Source organism: Leuciscus leuciscus (assembly GCF_965113295.1).
Source record: "Leuciscus leuciscus genome assembly, chromosome: 21".
Taxonomy (NCBI): domain Eukaryota; kingdom Metazoa; phylum Chordata; class Actinopteri; order Cypriniformes; family Leuciscidae; genus Leuciscus; species Leuciscus leuciscus.
Genome location: NC_138745.1, coordinates 29,370,699 through 29,389,331, shown reverse-complemented (window position 1 = coordinate 29,389,331; position 18,633 = coordinate 29,370,699). Strand labels below are relative to the sequence as shown.

The window sequence follows — 18,633 nt, the reverse complement described above, 5'->3', positions numbered from 1 at the left end:
AGATGACAGACAATAAATGGACATAAGACTTTTAAGAGACTTAACAATGCTCATGTTTTCTGCTAGGTAACCACATTCTCTAATCTTCTCACTGGAGCTGATGTGAGAAATCTTGCTCCAGCCTTGGGTTTGTCCACCGAGCGGCTTCTTCTGCTCTCTTTACACCAATTTGACACAGAAGTTTCTTTTTGCAGCAAGATACGGTTAATTTGATAATATTTTTTATTATATATTTAATTTATTCAGTACCTTTCACTTTAGTAACAAATGGTCAACAATTTGTTGTACGTTATCTCTTTTTCCACAGGTTATTCCTGGAATCTGGGCTGTCTCTACGCATTCTCTTGGTTCAGATGGACATGGAAGAGTCATTGTGCAAAAATGAACTTATTGCGTCAGCGAAGTGAGTCTTTTGATGTTGGTGGCTAAAAAACAATGAAATCTCTGAGAAAGACTTTTAGAAAAAAGGGGATTACGTTACTCATATTTTACAGTATACTTGCATCAGATTTCAGTTTAGTAACAGTCCGTACAGGAGTCAGTCATCTTTTATCACATTTCATCTTTCATTCCTCTTACCTCAGGTACTCTACCATGAATGAAATATTATCCTTAAAGTCGGATGAATGCAATGTCTATACTGTGTTCATAACAAAGCTCTCCCGAATTGGGGAGCAATGTACAACAAGTGGCAACAAGTACATTGGCTTTCAAGGAGGTAAGTGGAACTATTTTGGTAGGTGAAACGCGTTTAGATATTATTGTCAAATAACAAGTATCTTTATCTTTTTTACTAAAGGAGTTTGGCTGTCTGCTCATATTGATGACCTCAGAGATTCTGATGACATGAGCTTAAATCTTAAGGCTTTTTGTGGAATACCTATAAGTAAACTCATCTCTCAGACATTCCAGTCAGGTATGTAAAGATCAAATGCTGCCTGCAATTTGTACATCCACTAATTGCTAAAATTGAAAAATATTTTTCAGATTTATTAGTGGTGCTGGCTAAGGCAACAATATATTTTTAAATAATCCCCTAACACTTAATATTAAACTCAACAAACATGAATTATCCCTCAAATTGTGCAATTTATTGAAGAGAAGTGTAAGTGGCTGGTCTTACAGTTTCTACCTGGTAGATGATCAAAATCCTATAGACTTGCACTGAAGAAGAGACCTAAGCCGTATCAAGGGTCTATAAACACCCAGAACACCCTAGCAACTTAATATCAACACCCTGGAAACCACCCACAACAGTGTCATTGTGGCAAGCTTTGCCCAAGCAAGCACCATTAATATTTTATTTAAAAAAAATCTGAAAACCTTTTACAAGATGCAAGAAAAACAGTATCATTTTACAGATGTCAAGCAATCCGAAGAAATGGATACAAGTGGACCAGAAAGTGAGAGGGTAAAATGCTTTAAGCTTGCAACAGATAAGTTTAAACATATATGTTGATGTGCCATATGGGAAGAAATTGCATTACTCTGACTAAAACATAATTAATTTGTTGTCAGGGAGATTCAGTACATCTACACAGTTTGTCCCTAATAAGAGCCTGCACCCAGAAAGCTGCTTCATTGCTGAGAGATATAGGAAAAAAACCCTCCAGGAGTATGGAGCGCATGAACATATTGCTTGGCCTTCTGGGAGGTGACCCTGGGCGGATAGGAGGTCAGCCCCCCCCCATATATACAGTATATATATATATATATATATATATATATATATATATATATATATATATATATATCGCTACAAGTCCTACTGAAACTAGAAACTGTCCGAAATTATTAGCTTAAGTTACAAATATTTGTTTATATACATTTACAGTACGGTTCCAGAAAGTGTTGCTAAGGAGGTTGGAGTTTGCACTGATGCGGAAGGAGGAGCTGGTTCATAATCCAGAAGACTGGGCTTATAAAGTGGCAACGAACCATAAAGCTCTGCAGGAAGGCGGAACACTTCGGTACTGCAGTACTATAATGCAACTAGCATTAACAATCTATCATCTATATATCCCAGATGGTCAAAAACAGCTGATGCTCAGGGCCAATTATATCATGTCAATCAAAAGAATAAAAATCTCAGACAGTTAAATCTTGTGGGGAGAAAATAATGGTAACTACTTTGAACTGTTAAAAAATGACTGTAGAATTATGATTTGGAAGCTTTGCATATCTAGCATTTCACAAAGCAAAAATCTCAAGCTTCATCCCTACTAAAGGCTATTGTGACTCTGCGTGTCTGTTATACAAGCAATCAAAACATAAGATAATTAAAGTTTATTCCACTGAATGATTAGAGATAACTAACAATTAGCGAGCAAAACATTTCTGTGTTTGTGTTCAGGCACACTTTGTGGCGCTGTCTACAGGGTGTTTTGACCCCAGTGTTGGCCCAAGTGTTAGAAGTGTTAGACAGAGACTGCAACTTATACCTACTGTATGGAGAAGGGCTCAGTGAGGGTCTGTCTCAGTTCTGGCTGGATATCTTTGAAGATCAACAGCTCCTTGACCTAACTCTCTTACACAATGCAAGGTATCTTCAATGCATGAAACCTGCTTATGATTAAATGTGGCATTCAAATGGTTTTAAATATCTGACTTTAACTGATGAGGTGGATTTTTACATCTTTTAGCACTCCAGAACAGGAGATTAATGTGCAGTGTCAGCTGTATGTTGGAGAAGTGGAACGACGCTGTGCTGCTCCTTTTAGCTGGCGGATAAAAGCATACTGCCAGAGTTTGTGGGAGGAATCAGAGTTTGTGCGAGGTGAGTTCTCTTGCTTTGTGTTTGGCTAAAGTTGGCCTGTTAGCTAACCAGATACCACATACACTTGTGCTTAAAACACCTTTATCTTTGGAATGCAAAGTCATGCAAAACTTTATACTTAATGCTTTTTCATTTTCTCTCAGGCACTGAAAAAGGCAGCAAAGCAATGATTCTACAGTTTGTTAGTGCTGTATCAGACAGTGGACTGGGCAGCTATATTCAGAAACTCTCAGAGGGAGAGAAAGTTGATTTGGGTCAGCGCTACTTGACTGATCATGTTCTTCTGTCATTCAAAGTCCGCTCTGAGGAAGAGCTTTGGGTGAGATACAAATGTTTTGTCTCTATGGCAACAAATTTATTTTTCACATGACTCTCGTTTTAATGTGGGCGTCTTTGGGTGTGTGTATGTATTATCATTTTTTTGCAGGTCTTTCGTACTGCAGTGCTGGGTTGTGTGTTTGCTCTGCAAATGGAGATGTCAGTAACGCCTGAGCTCTCTCCATCATGGATCCTTGCAGCAGCCCAAATGTACGCCCCACGCATGGACACATTATCACATACCCTTCAGCTCAACCCTCAGCTGGGTCACATCATCCAACGAGAAAGATCAAAAAGAGAAAGCCCTGAAATGGTGAGGAGCAGGAGTGTAGCATGGATTTTCATGTTGATTTAGGATTGTTTATGCTAGTCTGGTTATGCTGTTCATCAGCAAAACTTAGTTAGTTGGTCAACACATGCTGGTGACTTAGATTCCAGTGCCTATTTAAACTACTGCTATGTAGCAATATAACCTTCAGTGTGCAGTCAAACTACTAAATGATGACTAATGAGACTGTTTCATTACAGTGTGAAGACATTCTAGCTGTTGGTATCTGTGTTGAAGAAACAAAGCTCCTACCCGTAACATCACTACTTGAATGCCAGACCTTCTTGCAAGGAGTTGAGAAACTTCAGCCATGTTTAGAGAGAGTGCTTAGTCCAGACTACAGCGCCCTCTGCAGCCCTGGCTGTCTCAAACACCTAGATACTATAAAGTGAGTTATAAAGAATGTTCCAGAATTAGAAAATAGGATAATTTGAAAACTTGATTTTATATTAACAAAGATTTATTATGACAAACAGTACAGGCCAAAAGTTTGGAAACATTACTATTTTTTATGTTTTTGAAAGAAGTTTCTTCTGCTCATCAAGTCTGCATTTATTTGATCAAAAATACAGAAAAACTAATTAATATTGTGATATATTATTACAATTTAAAATAATTGGTTTTCAATTTATTATAATTTAAATTATCATTTATTTCTGTGATGCAAAGCTGAATTTTCAGGATCATTACTCCAGTCTATCACATGATCCTTTAGAAATCATTCTAATATGATGATTCATTATCAAAGTTGGAAACAGTTCTGCTGCTTAATATTTTTTCATAACCTGTGATACTTTTTTAGGATACTTTGATGAATAAAAAAAAAAAAAAAAAGTAAAAAAAAAAGAAGCAAATGTTTTAAAAATAGAAATCTTTTGTAACAACAATATACACTACTGGTCTGTAATTTTGGGTCAGCAATTTTTTTTCTTTCTTTTTTTGAAATAAATCAATACTGTTATTCAGCAAGGATGTGTTAAATTGATAAAAAGTGATAGTAAAGAAGATTTATATTATTAGAAAATATTTTTTTATTTTGAATAAATGCAGTTCTTTTTTTTATTCATCAAATATATTAGGCAGCAGAACTGTTATTAACACTCATAATAAATCAGAATATTAGAATGATTTCTAAAGGATCATGTGATAGACTGGATGTCACATGTGACACTGAAGACTGGAGTAATGATCCTGAAAATTCAGCTTTGCATCACAGAAATAAATGCTAATTTAAAGTATAATAAATTGAAAACCAATTATTTTAAATTGTAATAATATATCACAATATTACATTTTTTTCTGTATTTTTGATTAAATAAATGCAGGCTTGATGAGCAGAAGAAACTTCTTTCAAAAACATTAAAAATAGTAATGTTTCCAAACTTTTGGCCTGTACTGTATATATGTAATGAATTCTTATTCAATTCATATCGTAAAAATCTTTTTTTTCTTTTTTTTTTCTTAGGTCAGTGTGGCAGGGGTTGCTGCTAGTGGCTGCTTTCATTGAAAAGGTGGTCATCAAAATGAAAGCTGGAGATGAGCGGATAAAAGCATTGACTCTGAAACACTGCAGTCAGTTCCATGGGGTCAGTCTAGGCTTATTGTCTGCTCTGTTTATTACTTTTGTACGAGACATTGAAAGCCATTTTTGCTGTAGTAAAATTTGAGTGCTTATAGCAAATTTTCTCAGGATAGATGCTAAATCAAAGTGACGTTTGAGTTTAGAACCCTAAAAGCCCTTAGCATATATGCTACTTATATTTCCTTTCTCACAGCTAATGGAAGGGTCTCCTGATTTGAGGACCACAGACAATCTTCGGAAAATCATCCGCATACTCAATGATTACCACGATGAGTCCATCATCAGAGAACTGCGGTACACTTGAATTTCTTTTGAGCTGTATAATTTGAGATGATATGAAACTAAACTAGATGTTTGGTTTGATTTGATTTGAAACTATGTAACAATATTTTATTGTAATATATTTAAATATATTATTTATTTTAAATCTGCATTTTACTTTACTAAGCATTACTGAATGATTTATAACCTTTGTTTATTTCTGTATACTCTTACTTCACAGATATGGTTTGAAGTGCTCTGTGTGTCTGTCAGATCTGTCAGAGCCCACTTCTCTTCCTTGTGAGCATGTGTTTTGTCTGTCCTGTCTGAGGAGATCCACGGAGAGAGAAGAAGCGAAGTACTGTCCCAAGTGCAGGGCACCACTATCGAACAATTACCGGCCCGTTGTCTCCACAACCATAGAGTGAGTTTAATTCCTTGTTCTTGGTAACCTCTGATAGATATGGTCTGTAAAGTCTGAGTTTTGTCTGTTACAGCTTAGCCCTGAAGCAGCATAGAGAGATAAGAAAATGCTGTAACAAATTTTTCCTGGAGGTGGTTTCTCGCTTCTGTCTGACTGATGATCAAGACCCCACAGAGGACCTGGTGGAACTGCTTTTCTCTCTCCTCATCTTGGCACAAGGTGGGTGAATTTCCTTGTGGAATTTTCCATCTCAAAATTACATTTCTGTACAGTGAATAAGGACTGGAGCTTTCATGCTTCAAAAAGGATATAAATTTAGCATTCAAATATCATAAAAGGGGTCCATGCGATGTTCTGTATTCCAAGTCTTGGAAAAACAGGACGAAGTTTAAAACATAATAATTTCCCCCTCCAATATGCTTATAACGTGAGAAATGCTATGAACGGATGATTGAGTTTTGTGAAACAGATCAACCAAATCATTACAAAGATCTAGAAAGAATGATTTATTCTATAATATGAATTATAATATGTTATCTTTTTAATGTTTATGTTTACATGTCTAACATTACAGAAGATGTTTATAAGACCAGAGAGCTCACCCCATTTTTGGAATGTGTTGACCAGAGTCCAGTGGTGCGGTCTGTGCTGCCTAAACTCCTTCTGCAATACAGGTGTTGCAATACTGACAACACATACATACACTTTAACACACCAGGCATATGTGACTTTAAATATGCAGTATATAGTGAGTTGTTCTGTTCAAAGTTGTCTTGTGAGTTTTGGTCATTCTTATTAAGAGCAGTATTAAATAAGATAATCTCTTCAGTTTCAAACAGGTGAAGAAGCATATTCAAAGGTACTTAGAAGACCTGGAGAACAATATTCTGGACCAGGAGGACGGAACTGAACTCTATCGTCTCTTTGTTAACTGTTTCCAGGTGTGTCATAATCTCACCCTTTTGTCTTGTATTTACTCAATAATGGCGCTTGGTTAGGCAAGTATCACTTTTACTATTGCTCGAGTACTAAACTTTGGCTCTTAATCTGTTTTGTACCATGAATGATTTATTAAATGTGATCATACAGAAAAATCCCAGGGTAGACTCTTTTGTTTTGGGCCAGTAAGCAACCTTCTATCATTGCCTTAGCACCATCCAGAGTACCTTAGCAAATGCCCAACAATGCACAAAAAAAAAAATATATATATATATTTTTCATGTAGTATAATCACCAATGGCTGTATTCCGATTTCAGCCACATAAATTATTATCTAAAGTCTGCATATGTCTCTCTAAAAGCAGAATTATGTTTATTCAGGATTCCCTGTTTTGTTCTGAATTAAATGGAGATCATAGACATCTGAAGGACAACTCAAGCTTCCTTAGCCGACTGGCTCGTAAACAGACACCTTCGAGACAGAATGACCCAGCTGAGTTTCTGCTGTCTATGGCTCGTCTCAGAATGTGTCTGGACTCTGCTGCCCGGATCCTGTCTAGAGCTGTCAGCCAAAGAACCGGTAGGAGGGTCTTCTGGTCTGACTGATTCATGGCAGTTATATTGCAAATGAATAACAGTAGATAGCATTTGCAAAACTGTGTGAAATCCCTCCATATGTTTGATGTCTTTCAGATAATTTTGATGAAGAGGAGATAAAGCTTTTGGAGCAGGTGAAGGCTGTGTGTGAATACTGTGACAACGACTGGTACAGAGTTTACCTGCTTCGGGCACTCAACAGGCAGGCTGGCATGGACTGTCTGCAAGCACTGATCAACAGCACTGATTATGAATGGATATTTCCTGCGGAGATACTACGCCTTCACGTATGGCCATTCAAAATTATGTTGTTTTTAGGGTGTTTACAGTATTATATAGTTATATAATAAAATTAAGTTTGGAAAAATTGTAGCTGTTCCATTATCATTATTATTTTCTCTTTTACAGAGGTTGATTCCTGCAGAGGTGGATCGTTTTTTGTGTTGTGGTCAGTCATACCACATTCTTAGAGATGGAGTGGGAGAAGCACTGCAGGGAGGCACAACAAATGGACTCAAAGATGCTCTACGGGTCAGTGTCTACATCTGTTTTTTTAAAAATTATGTATTTAAAAAAAAAAATTATGTCAGATGTCTTAAAGGACACATTTGAGAGTGCCAAGTTGTTTGTTGATGCACTGTATAATGTTATACTACTTTTCAAAAGTTTGTGGTAAGATATATATATTTTTTGATTTTTTTCCTAATCCTTAACAGGGATGCATGTATTTGAAGTGTTTTCTATTTTATTGTATTTTAAAATGTAATTTATTTATGTGAAGGCGAAGCTGAAGGTTCAGCATCATTACTCCAGTCTTCAATGTCACATGATTCTTCAGAAATCATTCTAATATGCTGATTTGATACTCAACCAACATTTCTTATTATTGTCAATGTTGAAAACGGTTGTGCTGCTTAATATTTTTATAGAAATTATTTGAAATGTCTTAGAATGTCAGTAAAGAATGTATTTGTCACATTTAATCAATTTGATGCATCCTTGCTGAACAAAAGTATAATTTTCTTTAAAAAAATAAATAAAAATAATCTTGAGCCCAAACTTCTGAACAGTGGTGTATAATGTACTTGGAGCTGGAGTGTAAACAGTTTTATAAATAACTTTTTTCAGACAATGGGGGCTTCTGGCCCACTGAAAAACATCCTGCTGACTCTAGCTGTGTTCAGGCAGGTCACCTGTCGCTTCATGTCAACTGAAAGAGCTATATATCCTCAGGCACAGGTAAGTGTTGGTTTGGTTTTATGAGTTTATTAACCCAGATATCAATTGGAATCAATACACAGTAGGACTTCATTTGAAATTGCAACAAAGTTTCACATACTTATCATTCTGATGTTTTAAATTTATCCAACCTGTAATAGTAACATGTTTGAGCATGAATGCCTTTACTTTATGAGATTCTCAAAATAAAAAAAATGGCAAAACACTCCTGGCTGACAAAATGTTCCTCTCTGTGAACAGGAGATCAGGCTCTTGGAGGACGTTATTAGAGAGAACATCTCAGGACATGCCAGAGAGCTCTGCACTGCTCTCTTATCCAATCAGATTGGAGGTCCAGGATCTAACCTGAGTCTCAGTGCAGGTGTACCTGCTCAGCGTCGTCCTCTACTGGAGCTCCTTGTGCATGCGAGCGCAGTGTTTTACAGTGGAACTAGACTGCTCAGTCCCCTCTACAACATCGCCTCTCAACCTCAGAACATGACAGTAAGGACCACTACTTAAGGAATTATACAGATTTTGGTTTTTGAATGGATCAGGATGATAATTAAAATAGCCATGCTTCTCTACTAATCCTCAGGAAGCCTTTCTTCCCACAATGCCTGACGACCATACCAGTGAGGCCCGGCAGTGGCTCAGTGAGAAAAAACTGCAGATGTACTGTGAGTGGGACTTGTTCATGAAGTCAATGAAAATAATAATACGTCTTTAAATGCCACCTAACTAAAATAATTTGTTTTTCATTCCGACCTTTTAGATTGTTCTAATGGTCATGCATGCTTTGTGGGAGAGGTGAGATGTGTATTTTCTTTTATTTTCAGTTGAGTGAATTGATTCTGTAGTCTGGGAAATTATTATGATTTGTTTATTTCTCTCCACCTGTTTAGTGTGGTAAACCAGTGGCTTTTTCATCTTGTGCCACATGTGGAGTGCCTATAGGAGGCCTTAATCATAACCCAGTGGAAGGTTTTACTCAAGTCAGTAGAGTCACAGACCTGACACAACCTGGACATATACTGGGGCGGGCTGTAAAACGGTCTGAAGCCCCAAACAGGAATTTCACTCTAGCACAGTCTTGTGTCCTACGTCTATGTCTTCATCTGGCCATGTTACAAGGGGCCATTCATCATCAACAGGTAAAAAGGTTGAAAGGAACCCTAATGGCAATATGTGTAAAAGTTGACTTATTAGATGTGGTTTTGCATGCTAACTCCCTTGGTTTTTGGAAACCTTATCTAAATAATGCCAACTACTTAGTCAGTAAGTGGGCCACACTACCATTAGAAAATCAAACCACTGTTTTCTAAAGGCCTTGGTTCTTAACAGGGCATCAGAAATATGATCAAACCAACTGTTTATGATGTCGAAGAATTCCTTTGGGAACATCTTGAGAAGGACATGGAGGTTCTTGGGAAGACTTTGAATCTTAACATGGACGACTGTGCCATTATAATTCATCTGATCTTCAGCAGGGCTCTACAGACCACCTCAGGTATCCATATTAATCTTGACTTAAGTTAAACCTTCTTGAAGTTTTGACAGTGTTGCATGCATTTTACTTAAAGTAGTAACAAAGAATTTTATTTTAGTATTATTTATATACTATTATAGTATTTATGGAACACTTTACAATAAGGTCTCATTTGTTAACATTAGTTAACGTATTGACTAACATGAACTAACAATGAGCAATACATTTGTTACATCTTTGCAAATGCTAGTTAATAAAAATACAGTTCATTGTTCAAGTTAGTTCACAGTGCATTAATTAATGTTAACACAAACAACATTTGATTTCAATAATGTATTATTAAATGTTAAAATTAACATTAACTAAGATTAATTCTGTAGAAGTATTTTTCATTCCTGGTTCAAGTAGCTAACTAAAGTAGTTAACTAATGAAACCTTATTGTGAAGTGTCACCGTATTTATTAATATTTCGAAATTGCTTTTATTTTTATTTTAGTTGAAGGTTTAGTCATTTTCTCATGTGCTTGGCATTTTTTTTTATTTTAGGTTTAGTAATTTTATTATTTAAAAAAAAATTCAGTTAGTTACCACAGCAACATTTCAAATTTTTGTGCAAGTTTTTCATCTAATATTTATATTTTATTTCATCTTTACTTTAATTACTATTTTTAATAGTTTTAGTTGTAATTGACAGTAACAACACTGGAAAAGAAATAGTGCAGTCAGAGAACGTATGTTTGATATTTTTTCCCCCTTTACATCAGGTGCTGGCGTGGATCTGTCTTCACGGAAGTCCAGAGAGCAGTGGGAGAGTACAGTGTGTAAAACAGTCATCAGTCCTGTTTTACGGGTCAGTCTTGATAGTTAAATATCAAGGGGATACATTAAAAGTGTAAATATTAAGTCATATAACCGCATGTCCTTGCTTCTGTCAACCTTTGTCTCTGTTTTCAGGAAATTAACAGTATGTTGGGTCGTGCACAGGAGCAAATTACAGCTGATAATCGACTTTCTAACAGCCCCCTGATAAAGATAATGAGGGGAAACCCTCAACAAATCCTTAATCTCCCCACTAACTGCCCTACCCACCACTCTGCCTTCTGGAGCCCATCACCTGTCCTAACGGTGGAAAGCTTATCGCAGCAAATAGACCAGAGTCAAGCAGCCCTGCTTAAGCTTTTTGTCAATAAGGTTCGTTAACTGAAGTTATATAATTATCCAGGTCCTTGCGTCACATTACAGAAGTTGCAAACATGGTTTATAGTAGTCTTTAATCATGTTCCCAAACATATATGCACATGTGTGTGTTTGTCTTTTTCAGGTGCACTGCATACGACAGCTGATCCATTTGCCGGCTCTTGCTGCCCTGTTGTCTGATCTAATGAAAATGCTTCCTTCAGGCTCTGAGACCCAAACCCACACCATCGCTTCACTTCTGCACACTATTCCTGCTGGTCTGTCATGCTTATACTCACTGGTGGAGAGAGCTAGTTGACTGAATTATGAAGCTTTTGTATACATGTTACATTACTGTACTCTAATTTGTGTTACTGAATATAGGCCACCAGAAGAAATTATTGTTGGAAAGAGTAGAGATCTTCATGAAGGTGTGGAACCAACTCAGAATGGAAATATCCAACAACAGTAAGCTGTTAGACGTTATAACTTTAAAACACATAAATGCTTAAACATTAAAACGCTACAAGTGAATTTAGTCATCATTATAACAGCACAACATTATAATGTATAGAATGAAAAATTGATAAAGGACCGATATTTTGTGCATCCCTATGTAGAAAACATAATAATTTGGCTAACCTGCTGAATTGTTTTATTATTTCAACTTCAGTGGGTTTGGATCATGCAAAAGACCTAACTAATGAAAGCTCCGGGCAGTTTCTGTCCCTGAGTCGTCGCGGACCAGGCTCATGTCTCCACGCAATCATAGATCTTCTGTCTGAGACCCACAACAGTCTTGTGCGAGAAGCAAGAAAACTCTGTCACCAGGAAGATTTTTGGTAGGTAATCTTGGTAAAAAAAATTTTGTAATGTTTTTTAAAGAAGTATTTCATGCTCATTAAGGCTGCATTTATTTGAATTAAAATGACTGTAAAAAGAAATATTGTTATTTCTGTTTATTATTATTATTTTAATATATTTTAAAATGTAATTTGTTCCTGTAATGGCAAAGCTGAATTTCAGGAGCCATTAAATAGAGTGAACATACCATACGTCCTCTTTTGCCAGGATTTGTAAATTTGCCAAAATGTCTTGAAAATGAAACTTTTTTACTGTCACTTTTGATCTAGAGAAAATTCTATCATTTCGAGATTAAAGTCGAAATGTTTCGAGATTAAAGTCGAAATGTTTCGAGATTAAAGTCGAAATGTTTCGAGATTAAAGTCGAAATGTTTCGAGATTAAAGTCGAAATGTTTCGAGATTAAAGTCGAAATGTTTCGAGATTAAAGTCGAAATCTTTCGAGAATAAAGTCTTCCTATAGCCTAATGTCATGTTGGTAGACCTGTAGAATATCCCTTTGTTGAAAGCCCAGATAAAAGTAAAAAGCTATTATTTTGTGTAGATCCAGTTTACACACACACACACACACACACACACACGCACGCACACGCATGCACACGCATGAATGCCTGTGCGGCAATGTGAAATAACGGCAAGCACACACACAACTTCTACGGAAGACTTTAATCTCGAAACATTTCGACTTTAATTTCGAAACATTTCGACTTTAATCTTGAAACATTTCGACTTTAATCTCGAAACATTTCGACTTTAATCTCGAAATGATAGCATTTTTTTTTTTTTACATATATATATTTTTTTTTTACGTAATTTTTATTTTTTTTTTTTGTTGCGGTTCAGGGCTTCCGTAATTTAATGCATCCTATTATGTAAGAGTTATTATAAGCACATTCTAACCTCAAAGAGTATAAGTTTACATGTTTATAAGTCTGAGAGTGCTGCTCAAACAGAAGGCTGCATCCTAGTGAGGCTTTGTCCTTCTTAGTCCAGTCCTTCAGAGGCGTGTAAACTAGAGCCATCCTTAGCATTAAATGCTAGAATGAAACGATCTAGTAAGTGCCATGGCTACGTCACACATGTATACCTTCATCTCCAAACTCAGACAAGCTCAATGCCGAACTCATTTTCCATCAGTTCTTTTTATGAATTGGAATGTGTGCAAAGGATTGTTGGTGATTTAAGGATGCAAAGGATATACTTGATGCATCCTTCAAAATGAGCTGAATGAAGGACAAGAAATGAAGGCAACTTTCCAAGGATCCTTCAAATTAAGATAGCCTTCAGCAGCGCTTGATGACGTGGCAGCCGAGATATGCAGCCTTACTAGGATCATGCAGTCTTCAGTTTGAGAAGCACCCTAAATGTGTTTCAACATCTTAATGCATTAGTTGTATTTTATCTTACAGTGACTATAAAGTTCCATTGGCGGCACTGTCCGAGAGCCAACTTGCCCTGTGTCACCCAGAGAGGGAGTTGCTCCCTCTGGTGTTAGCTAACTGTCATTACACACTAAAGAAGGGTCAGCAGACAATGAGCTCCTATGATCATCAGGCTATTGAAAGAGAACTCAGCAGACGATTTTTTGCAAGCAAGCCACGCATTCAAACAGTGAGTCCACTCATTTTAAATCTTGTTATCATACTGTTGTTCAATATATGACCAGATTCATTGGTTACTTAAGACTTCATAATTAAAAATGTATTGCAGGACACTGATAAATATTTGAGAAGACGCCATCAGAATTTTATAGAAGTCCTCAATGAGGTCAGAGCCAGAATACCTCAGGTAATTTTCTTCAGTCTCTTTGCACTTCATTCATTTCATCAAAAACAGTAAGCAAAATGCCTAAAATATAATGTAATATAATTAATATAACTAGATGTACCGCATTGCGGTACAAAATATGACCGCCGCTCAGGCCTGCACTGGCTTTCCACAAAAATAAATGACGTGGAGTAATTTGGCTGTATTGCGTGTTTATGTATATACCTAAAAAAAGTAATAGTATGTGCATGTCTGTCTGTGTGTGTGTGTGTGTGTGTGTGTGTGTGTGTGTGTGTGTGTGTGTGTGTGTGTGTGTGTGTGTGTGTGTGTGTATGTGTGTGTATTTGTGTATGTGTGTCTGTGTGTGTGTGTGTGTGTGTGTGTCTGTGCGTGTATGTATGTGTGCGTACATGTGTGCGCGTGTGTGTTTGTGTGTGTGTGTGTCTGTGCATGTGGATTTGTATGTGTGTGTATGGGTGTGTGTCTGTGCGTGTGGATGTCAGTGTGTGTGCATGCTTGCGTTTGTTTGTATTCCTGCATGTGTGTGTGTGACAGTATCATCCTAAACCAGCAACCCTTCGCTCAACAGCACCATCTACAGGCCGATGAGTGTACAGTCACTAAATGTGCACATAAATGAATTTATTTTATACCCCCCCATGGATGAAATTCTACAAAACTTAGCAGAGGATACCCCCAGAGGTTGTCAAGTTAATCATACACATGAAATATGGTGCAGTTCTGAACATCTCCACTGAAGATAGGGGCGATTAAAGCAGAATAATATTGCATTTTCATTTTTTATGGGAGGGGCGCAAATCACAAATGAGTGATTATGGGCTAGGTTGATGTGCCATAAAAATGTCTTCATCCTCGGTGCCACGGTTCAGGAAGCTATTTAGGAAAAACTGCATTTTTTTGGGTTTGGGGGGGCCCAGCGCGGGGGGGGAGTGGCCCCCGGGGACCAAACGAAATTTTTCCTTAGAAGTCTAGTGGGGCTACATGCCCACCAAATTTCATGTTCCCCGGTGCTTCGGTGTCCCTGGTATCGTTGACGAAAAATTCAGTAAGGTGACAAAAAAAAAAAAAAAAAAAAACTTTGACAATCCCTATATGACCGGCTAGCTACGCTAGCGGCGGTCATAATTATTTATTAATACATTTTTATTTACTTAAATATTTCTTTAAATGAAAGCATTTTTTTATTCTCAAGGAATCCTAATTTTTTCCATTTGATTGACAGGAACCTCTAAAGGGCTCTCTGCTCAGCTCCATGAGATCAATGTTACGTTCATTCACTGATGTGTGTGATGCAGTGTATGCCGTGGAGATTGGACTTCGTTTCCTAGGTAAAACTGGAGGAGACCCACAGGCCCTGCTGCTGTCCTATCTGACAGACTCTTTGAAAATGGACCAACACATCTCAAATAACATAGCTGAGGTGAGGCATGTATTTAAAGCAGTAACTTCAAGGAAGTTTAACCAAACAGGTATTTCACCACTACTCTCAGTGTGTATCACCTGTGTGCTTCTGTAATTCGAATCCACACTTCTTGGTTTCAGGCTTTAAAAGAGAACCGGCTCAGTCAGTGCACAGCCACCTGGCAGCTCCTGACTTGCTGGAAAAGTGAACAGATGATGAGGAAAGGACAGGTAATTTGACATTCAGCCTAGCTGTGATGTGGAACATACAAGGTTGTTTTGAGACACACAGTACGGTACATCATTAAGACACATACATCTAAACTATGAATTACATTTATAGCATTTGTTTTCTTCTGATCTACCTACACTAAGCCTATAGGAAGCATGCATTAACATTCCTCATTATTCCTCATTAATTTCCTCAGTATAGTTCTCAAAAAATTGTATTTAGTATAAACGGAGTGTCTATTTACAAGTGCAAATAGTCTGCCTTGTTACACTAACCATTAATCTGAATGAGCTAGACAAAATTACACTATAAATCTCACTGAAAACATAATCGTTGACATGTACTGTAGAATAAGGCGGGTAGCATTAGCTTTTAACATGACCGACCCAGGTTCGTATCAGCTCAGAGTAGCATTTATTTTAAATGAAAATTATGAAAACATGGAAATAAATTACCTATAACGGGTATTTAATAGTGGGAATGAAGTGTTTAACGGGTAGGGTTAGAAGTAGGTGTAGGGAAGGTAATGACAAGTACTGTACAAGTAATGTCCCAATAAAGCAGCATCCATTTATTATTTTAATAAATATGATAATATACTCTGAATATGTTATTATTACATACTGTTTTATAATATACTACAATACACTTAGTGCAAATAGCCGGTGCCTTAGTATAAAATACACTGCTGTGTAAAAGTTTGGACTAGGTACGATTTTTTTAAAGAAATTGATAGTTTTATTCAGCAAGGATGCATTCAATTGAGCAAAATGGACAGTAAAGGCATTTATAACGTTGCAAAATTTCTTGTTCAAATAAATGCTGTTCTTTCTTTGTTTATCAAAGAATCCTGAAAAAAATGCGTCACTGTCTCTACAAAAAAAATGTTAAGCTGCACAACCGAAAATAATCAAAAATGTTTCTTGAGCAGCATATTAGATGATTTCTGAAGAAATGTCTGACACTGAAGACTGGAGTAATGATGCTGAAATTTCAGCTTTTTCATCTCAGGAATAAAGTCAATTTTTAAATATATTTAAAAAGAAAACAGTTAATAATATTGCGGAATATTACTGTTTTTACTGAATATTATATGTAGCCTTTTTCAGCATAAGAGACTTCTTTCAAAAACATAAAGAAAAAATCCCACAATTTTGAATGGTAGTATATGCAATGATTTCTGTTAAAATGAATGTTTTCACAGTGCATTCTTTGTACAGGCATCTAATACCAATCCCCGCCCCCTCTGCTCAGCTATTTAGCCTGTCATTAAACTGACCCCATTACTAGTTACCTCTGTTGACCTCCTCTGATTGACCCTAAACAACAGAGAGAGTGGACAAACGAGGGTTGTAAATCCAAGGGAGAGTGTTGGTCCGAGTGTGCCAAGCTTTAACCAGAGCGTGTGCCACAAACAACAGTTCAAAGACTTTTAACCCATACTCTTCTGAATAGCTGGACAATATTGATTAAAGACTTTTTTTTTTTTCATGCTTCATTCCAGAACATACTAATGATGTTTTCATCTTTATTGACCCGGTGTATTACGTTTTTTCTAATTTAAATCTTTTACAATTTTACAGGATCCATTCCCGCAGTTGTCCAAAGGATTCAGAGATAATCTGAAATCAGAGGAAAGAAAGCAGGTGAAGGTTTTCCTTGGGCTCACAGATATTGACATTTTCTCTTTGGAATTACATGAGATCCTTCAGCTCAGGACCAACAGCACTGTGGAAGATGGCTTCGCTCCGCACTGGGAGTAAGAACTGATCTTTTTTTACCTTTTTATTTTTATTTCCCCTGCATTTTAGCCATCTGGACTTCTGCCTTCTGGGCTCACCATTTGTGAGAGTGAGTTTTAATGAGGCAAACTAGCTACAAAAGGCAAAATGCTCACAAAAATGTCCTGACCATTTTTCACATAATGCTAGGCATTTGATTAGCAGACTTTTTAAATGTACATTTCATAAGGGATAACTACAGTCAGCCATTCATTATAACCCTTTACAGAATGTTCAGGACCCTGGGACAAAGTATGAAGGGAATGACATGAAGAAATATACTGCAAAATGCCAGTCAAGTATTTTAAAGATCTGAATAGTAATTCATTTTAAAACTGGATGACACTGGAACATTTTGATATATGGCTTGCAATTGAAAACATCAGTCCAATTCCAAACGACTTACTCCTTAATGTCATTGTACAGGGTAATTATTGTCAAAATAAAAAGTCAGGAAATGTTCTGGCATCCCAAGCAAATACACTTAAAAAGACCCTAGAGCATTTAATACCAAGTCCTACAACACAAAGTGACATCAGGGTCTTTTAAGTTTTACCCAGAATGAGCACTTTCAATCACAACAATGCAGACCTCCTAGACCTAGACATTCCCTGGAGACCTGTGGGCTTTCAGACCCAAGAGAGGCACACTTTGACCCCTCCAGGCTCCCATCTGTCAGTATGCCCTGTTCTGGTCACCTACTGAGCAGGCAGCTGGTCGGAAAGAATAGGAATGCGTGTGTTGAGGAACAATAGCATCCAAAGCTAACTGTTGATCCTAAACCACACCACTGAACACACCCTTCCTCCTTTCTCTTTCTGTGTCCCACCACAGCATCAGCTCCACCATGGAATTACATTTGGAGCAGAAGAACATCACTTCTTTTCCTGGTCTAGACACTCTTCCAGAGGAAATTACTTTGGCTAAAGCAGCAGACATCTGGAGGCTTGCAGTGGAGTTCAAACATTGAAATGTTCTTCTCAATGAGTCGGACCAAATGAATAATATGTGAAAAGATCTGGACTACTTTTGTTGATTTTGTTGTCAGATGTTTGGTCATTTTAGTTGTATAGGACTCATTCCACAACGTCATTCCTAAATCTTTCTTGTCTTTTTTTTGTTTATTCAATTGATTAAAAATAATCTGTGTTTAATCTTTTAGGACTTCGAATGTGTCTTCGAATTGTTAAGCACTTTATTGTTTAGAGATTTGTTTAGACGAGGATTCAGAGACCAATAATTAATTGATCAATACTGTATTGTTGTGAGACATTGTCTCATTTATTTTGCTTCATTCTACTTTTGCTATTAATCAGGGCCAAATAAAGTTGTATTACTGATCTACAGTGCATTTACATTGTGACAAATTTGATTTGTATACAAAAACATGTCAAATTATTACACTTAACGGGTGCATAGTTTCAGTTTCTGGTAAAATGTAATACAATTATATTTATAAA

At 36.8% G+C, this 18,633-nt stretch overlaps 1 protein-coding gene across 3 annotated transcripts in view; it reads left to right on the top strand.

The window, feature by feature from the left end:
• Positions 1-18,528, top strand: part of rnf213b (ring finger protein 213b) — a 34,497-nt gene extending 15,969 nt beyond the window's left edge. For 2 of the 3 annotated variants that reach the window (XM_082151606.1, XM_082151605.1), the window contains exons 26-63: positions 67-203; positions 308-403; positions 585-718; positions 800-916; positions 1,362-1,411; positions 1,519-1,675; positions 1,835-1,970; positions 2,354-2,542; positions 2,643-2,776; positions 2,920-3,095; positions 3,204-3,407; positions 3,623-3,810; positions 4,888-5,008; positions 5,198-5,298; positions 5,507-5,689; positions 5,763-5,908; positions 6,264-6,363; positions 6,519-6,630; positions 7,010-7,208; positions 7,322-7,512; positions 7,634-7,756; positions 8,354-8,464; positions 8,705-8,947; positions 9,042-9,123; positions 9,219-9,253; positions 9,349-9,597; positions 9,788-9,953; positions 10,697-10,782; positions 10,887-11,123; positions 11,254-11,386; positions 11,493-11,576; positions 11,782-11,950; positions 13,381-13,582; positions 13,682-13,759; positions 14,982-15,179; positions 15,302-15,391; positions 16,976-17,151; positions 18,008-18,528. In XM_082151606.1, the coding sequence (XP_082007732.1) occupies positions 67-203; positions 308-403; positions 585-718; positions 800-916; positions 1,362-1,411; positions 1,519-1,675; positions 1,835-1,970; positions 2,354-2,542; positions 2,643-2,776; positions 2,920-3,095; positions 3,204-3,407; positions 3,623-3,810; positions 4,888-5,008; positions 5,198-5,298; positions 5,507-5,689; positions 5,763-5,908; positions 6,264-6,363; positions 6,519-6,630; positions 7,010-7,208; positions 7,322-7,512; positions 7,634-7,756; positions 8,354-8,464; positions 8,705-8,947; positions 9,042-9,123; positions 9,219-9,253; positions 9,349-9,597; positions 9,788-9,953; positions 10,697-10,782; positions 10,887-11,123; positions 11,254-11,386; positions 11,493-11,576; positions 11,782-11,950; positions 13,381-13,582; positions 13,682-13,759; positions 14,982-15,179; positions 15,302-15,391; positions 16,976-17,151; positions 18,008-18,143 (5,469 nt within the window). In that variant the 3' untranslated portion in view covers positions 18,144-18,528. Of the gene's footprint in view, positions 1-66; positions 204-307; positions 404-584; positions 719-799; positions 917-1,361; positions 1,412-1,518; positions 1,676-1,834; positions 1,971-2,353; positions 2,543-2,642; positions 2,777-2,919; positions 3,096-3,203; positions 3,408-3,622; positions 3,811-4,887; positions 5,009-5,197; positions 5,299-5,506; positions 5,690-5,762; positions 5,909-6,263; positions 6,364-6,518; positions 6,631-7,009; positions 7,209-7,321; positions 7,513-7,633; positions 7,757-8,353; positions 8,465-8,704; positions 8,948-9,017; positions 9,124-9,218; positions 9,254-9,348; positions 9,598-9,787; positions 9,954-10,696; positions 10,783-10,886; positions 11,124-11,253; positions 11,387-11,492; positions 11,577-11,781; positions 11,951-13,380; positions 13,583-13,681; positions 13,760-14,981; positions 15,180-15,301; positions 15,392-16,975; positions 17,152-18,007 lie in introns of all 3 variants that reach the window. The other variant, XM_082151604.1, reaches the window with a different exon arrangement.
• The last annotated feature ends 105 nt before the right edge of the window (positions 18,529-18,633 follow it).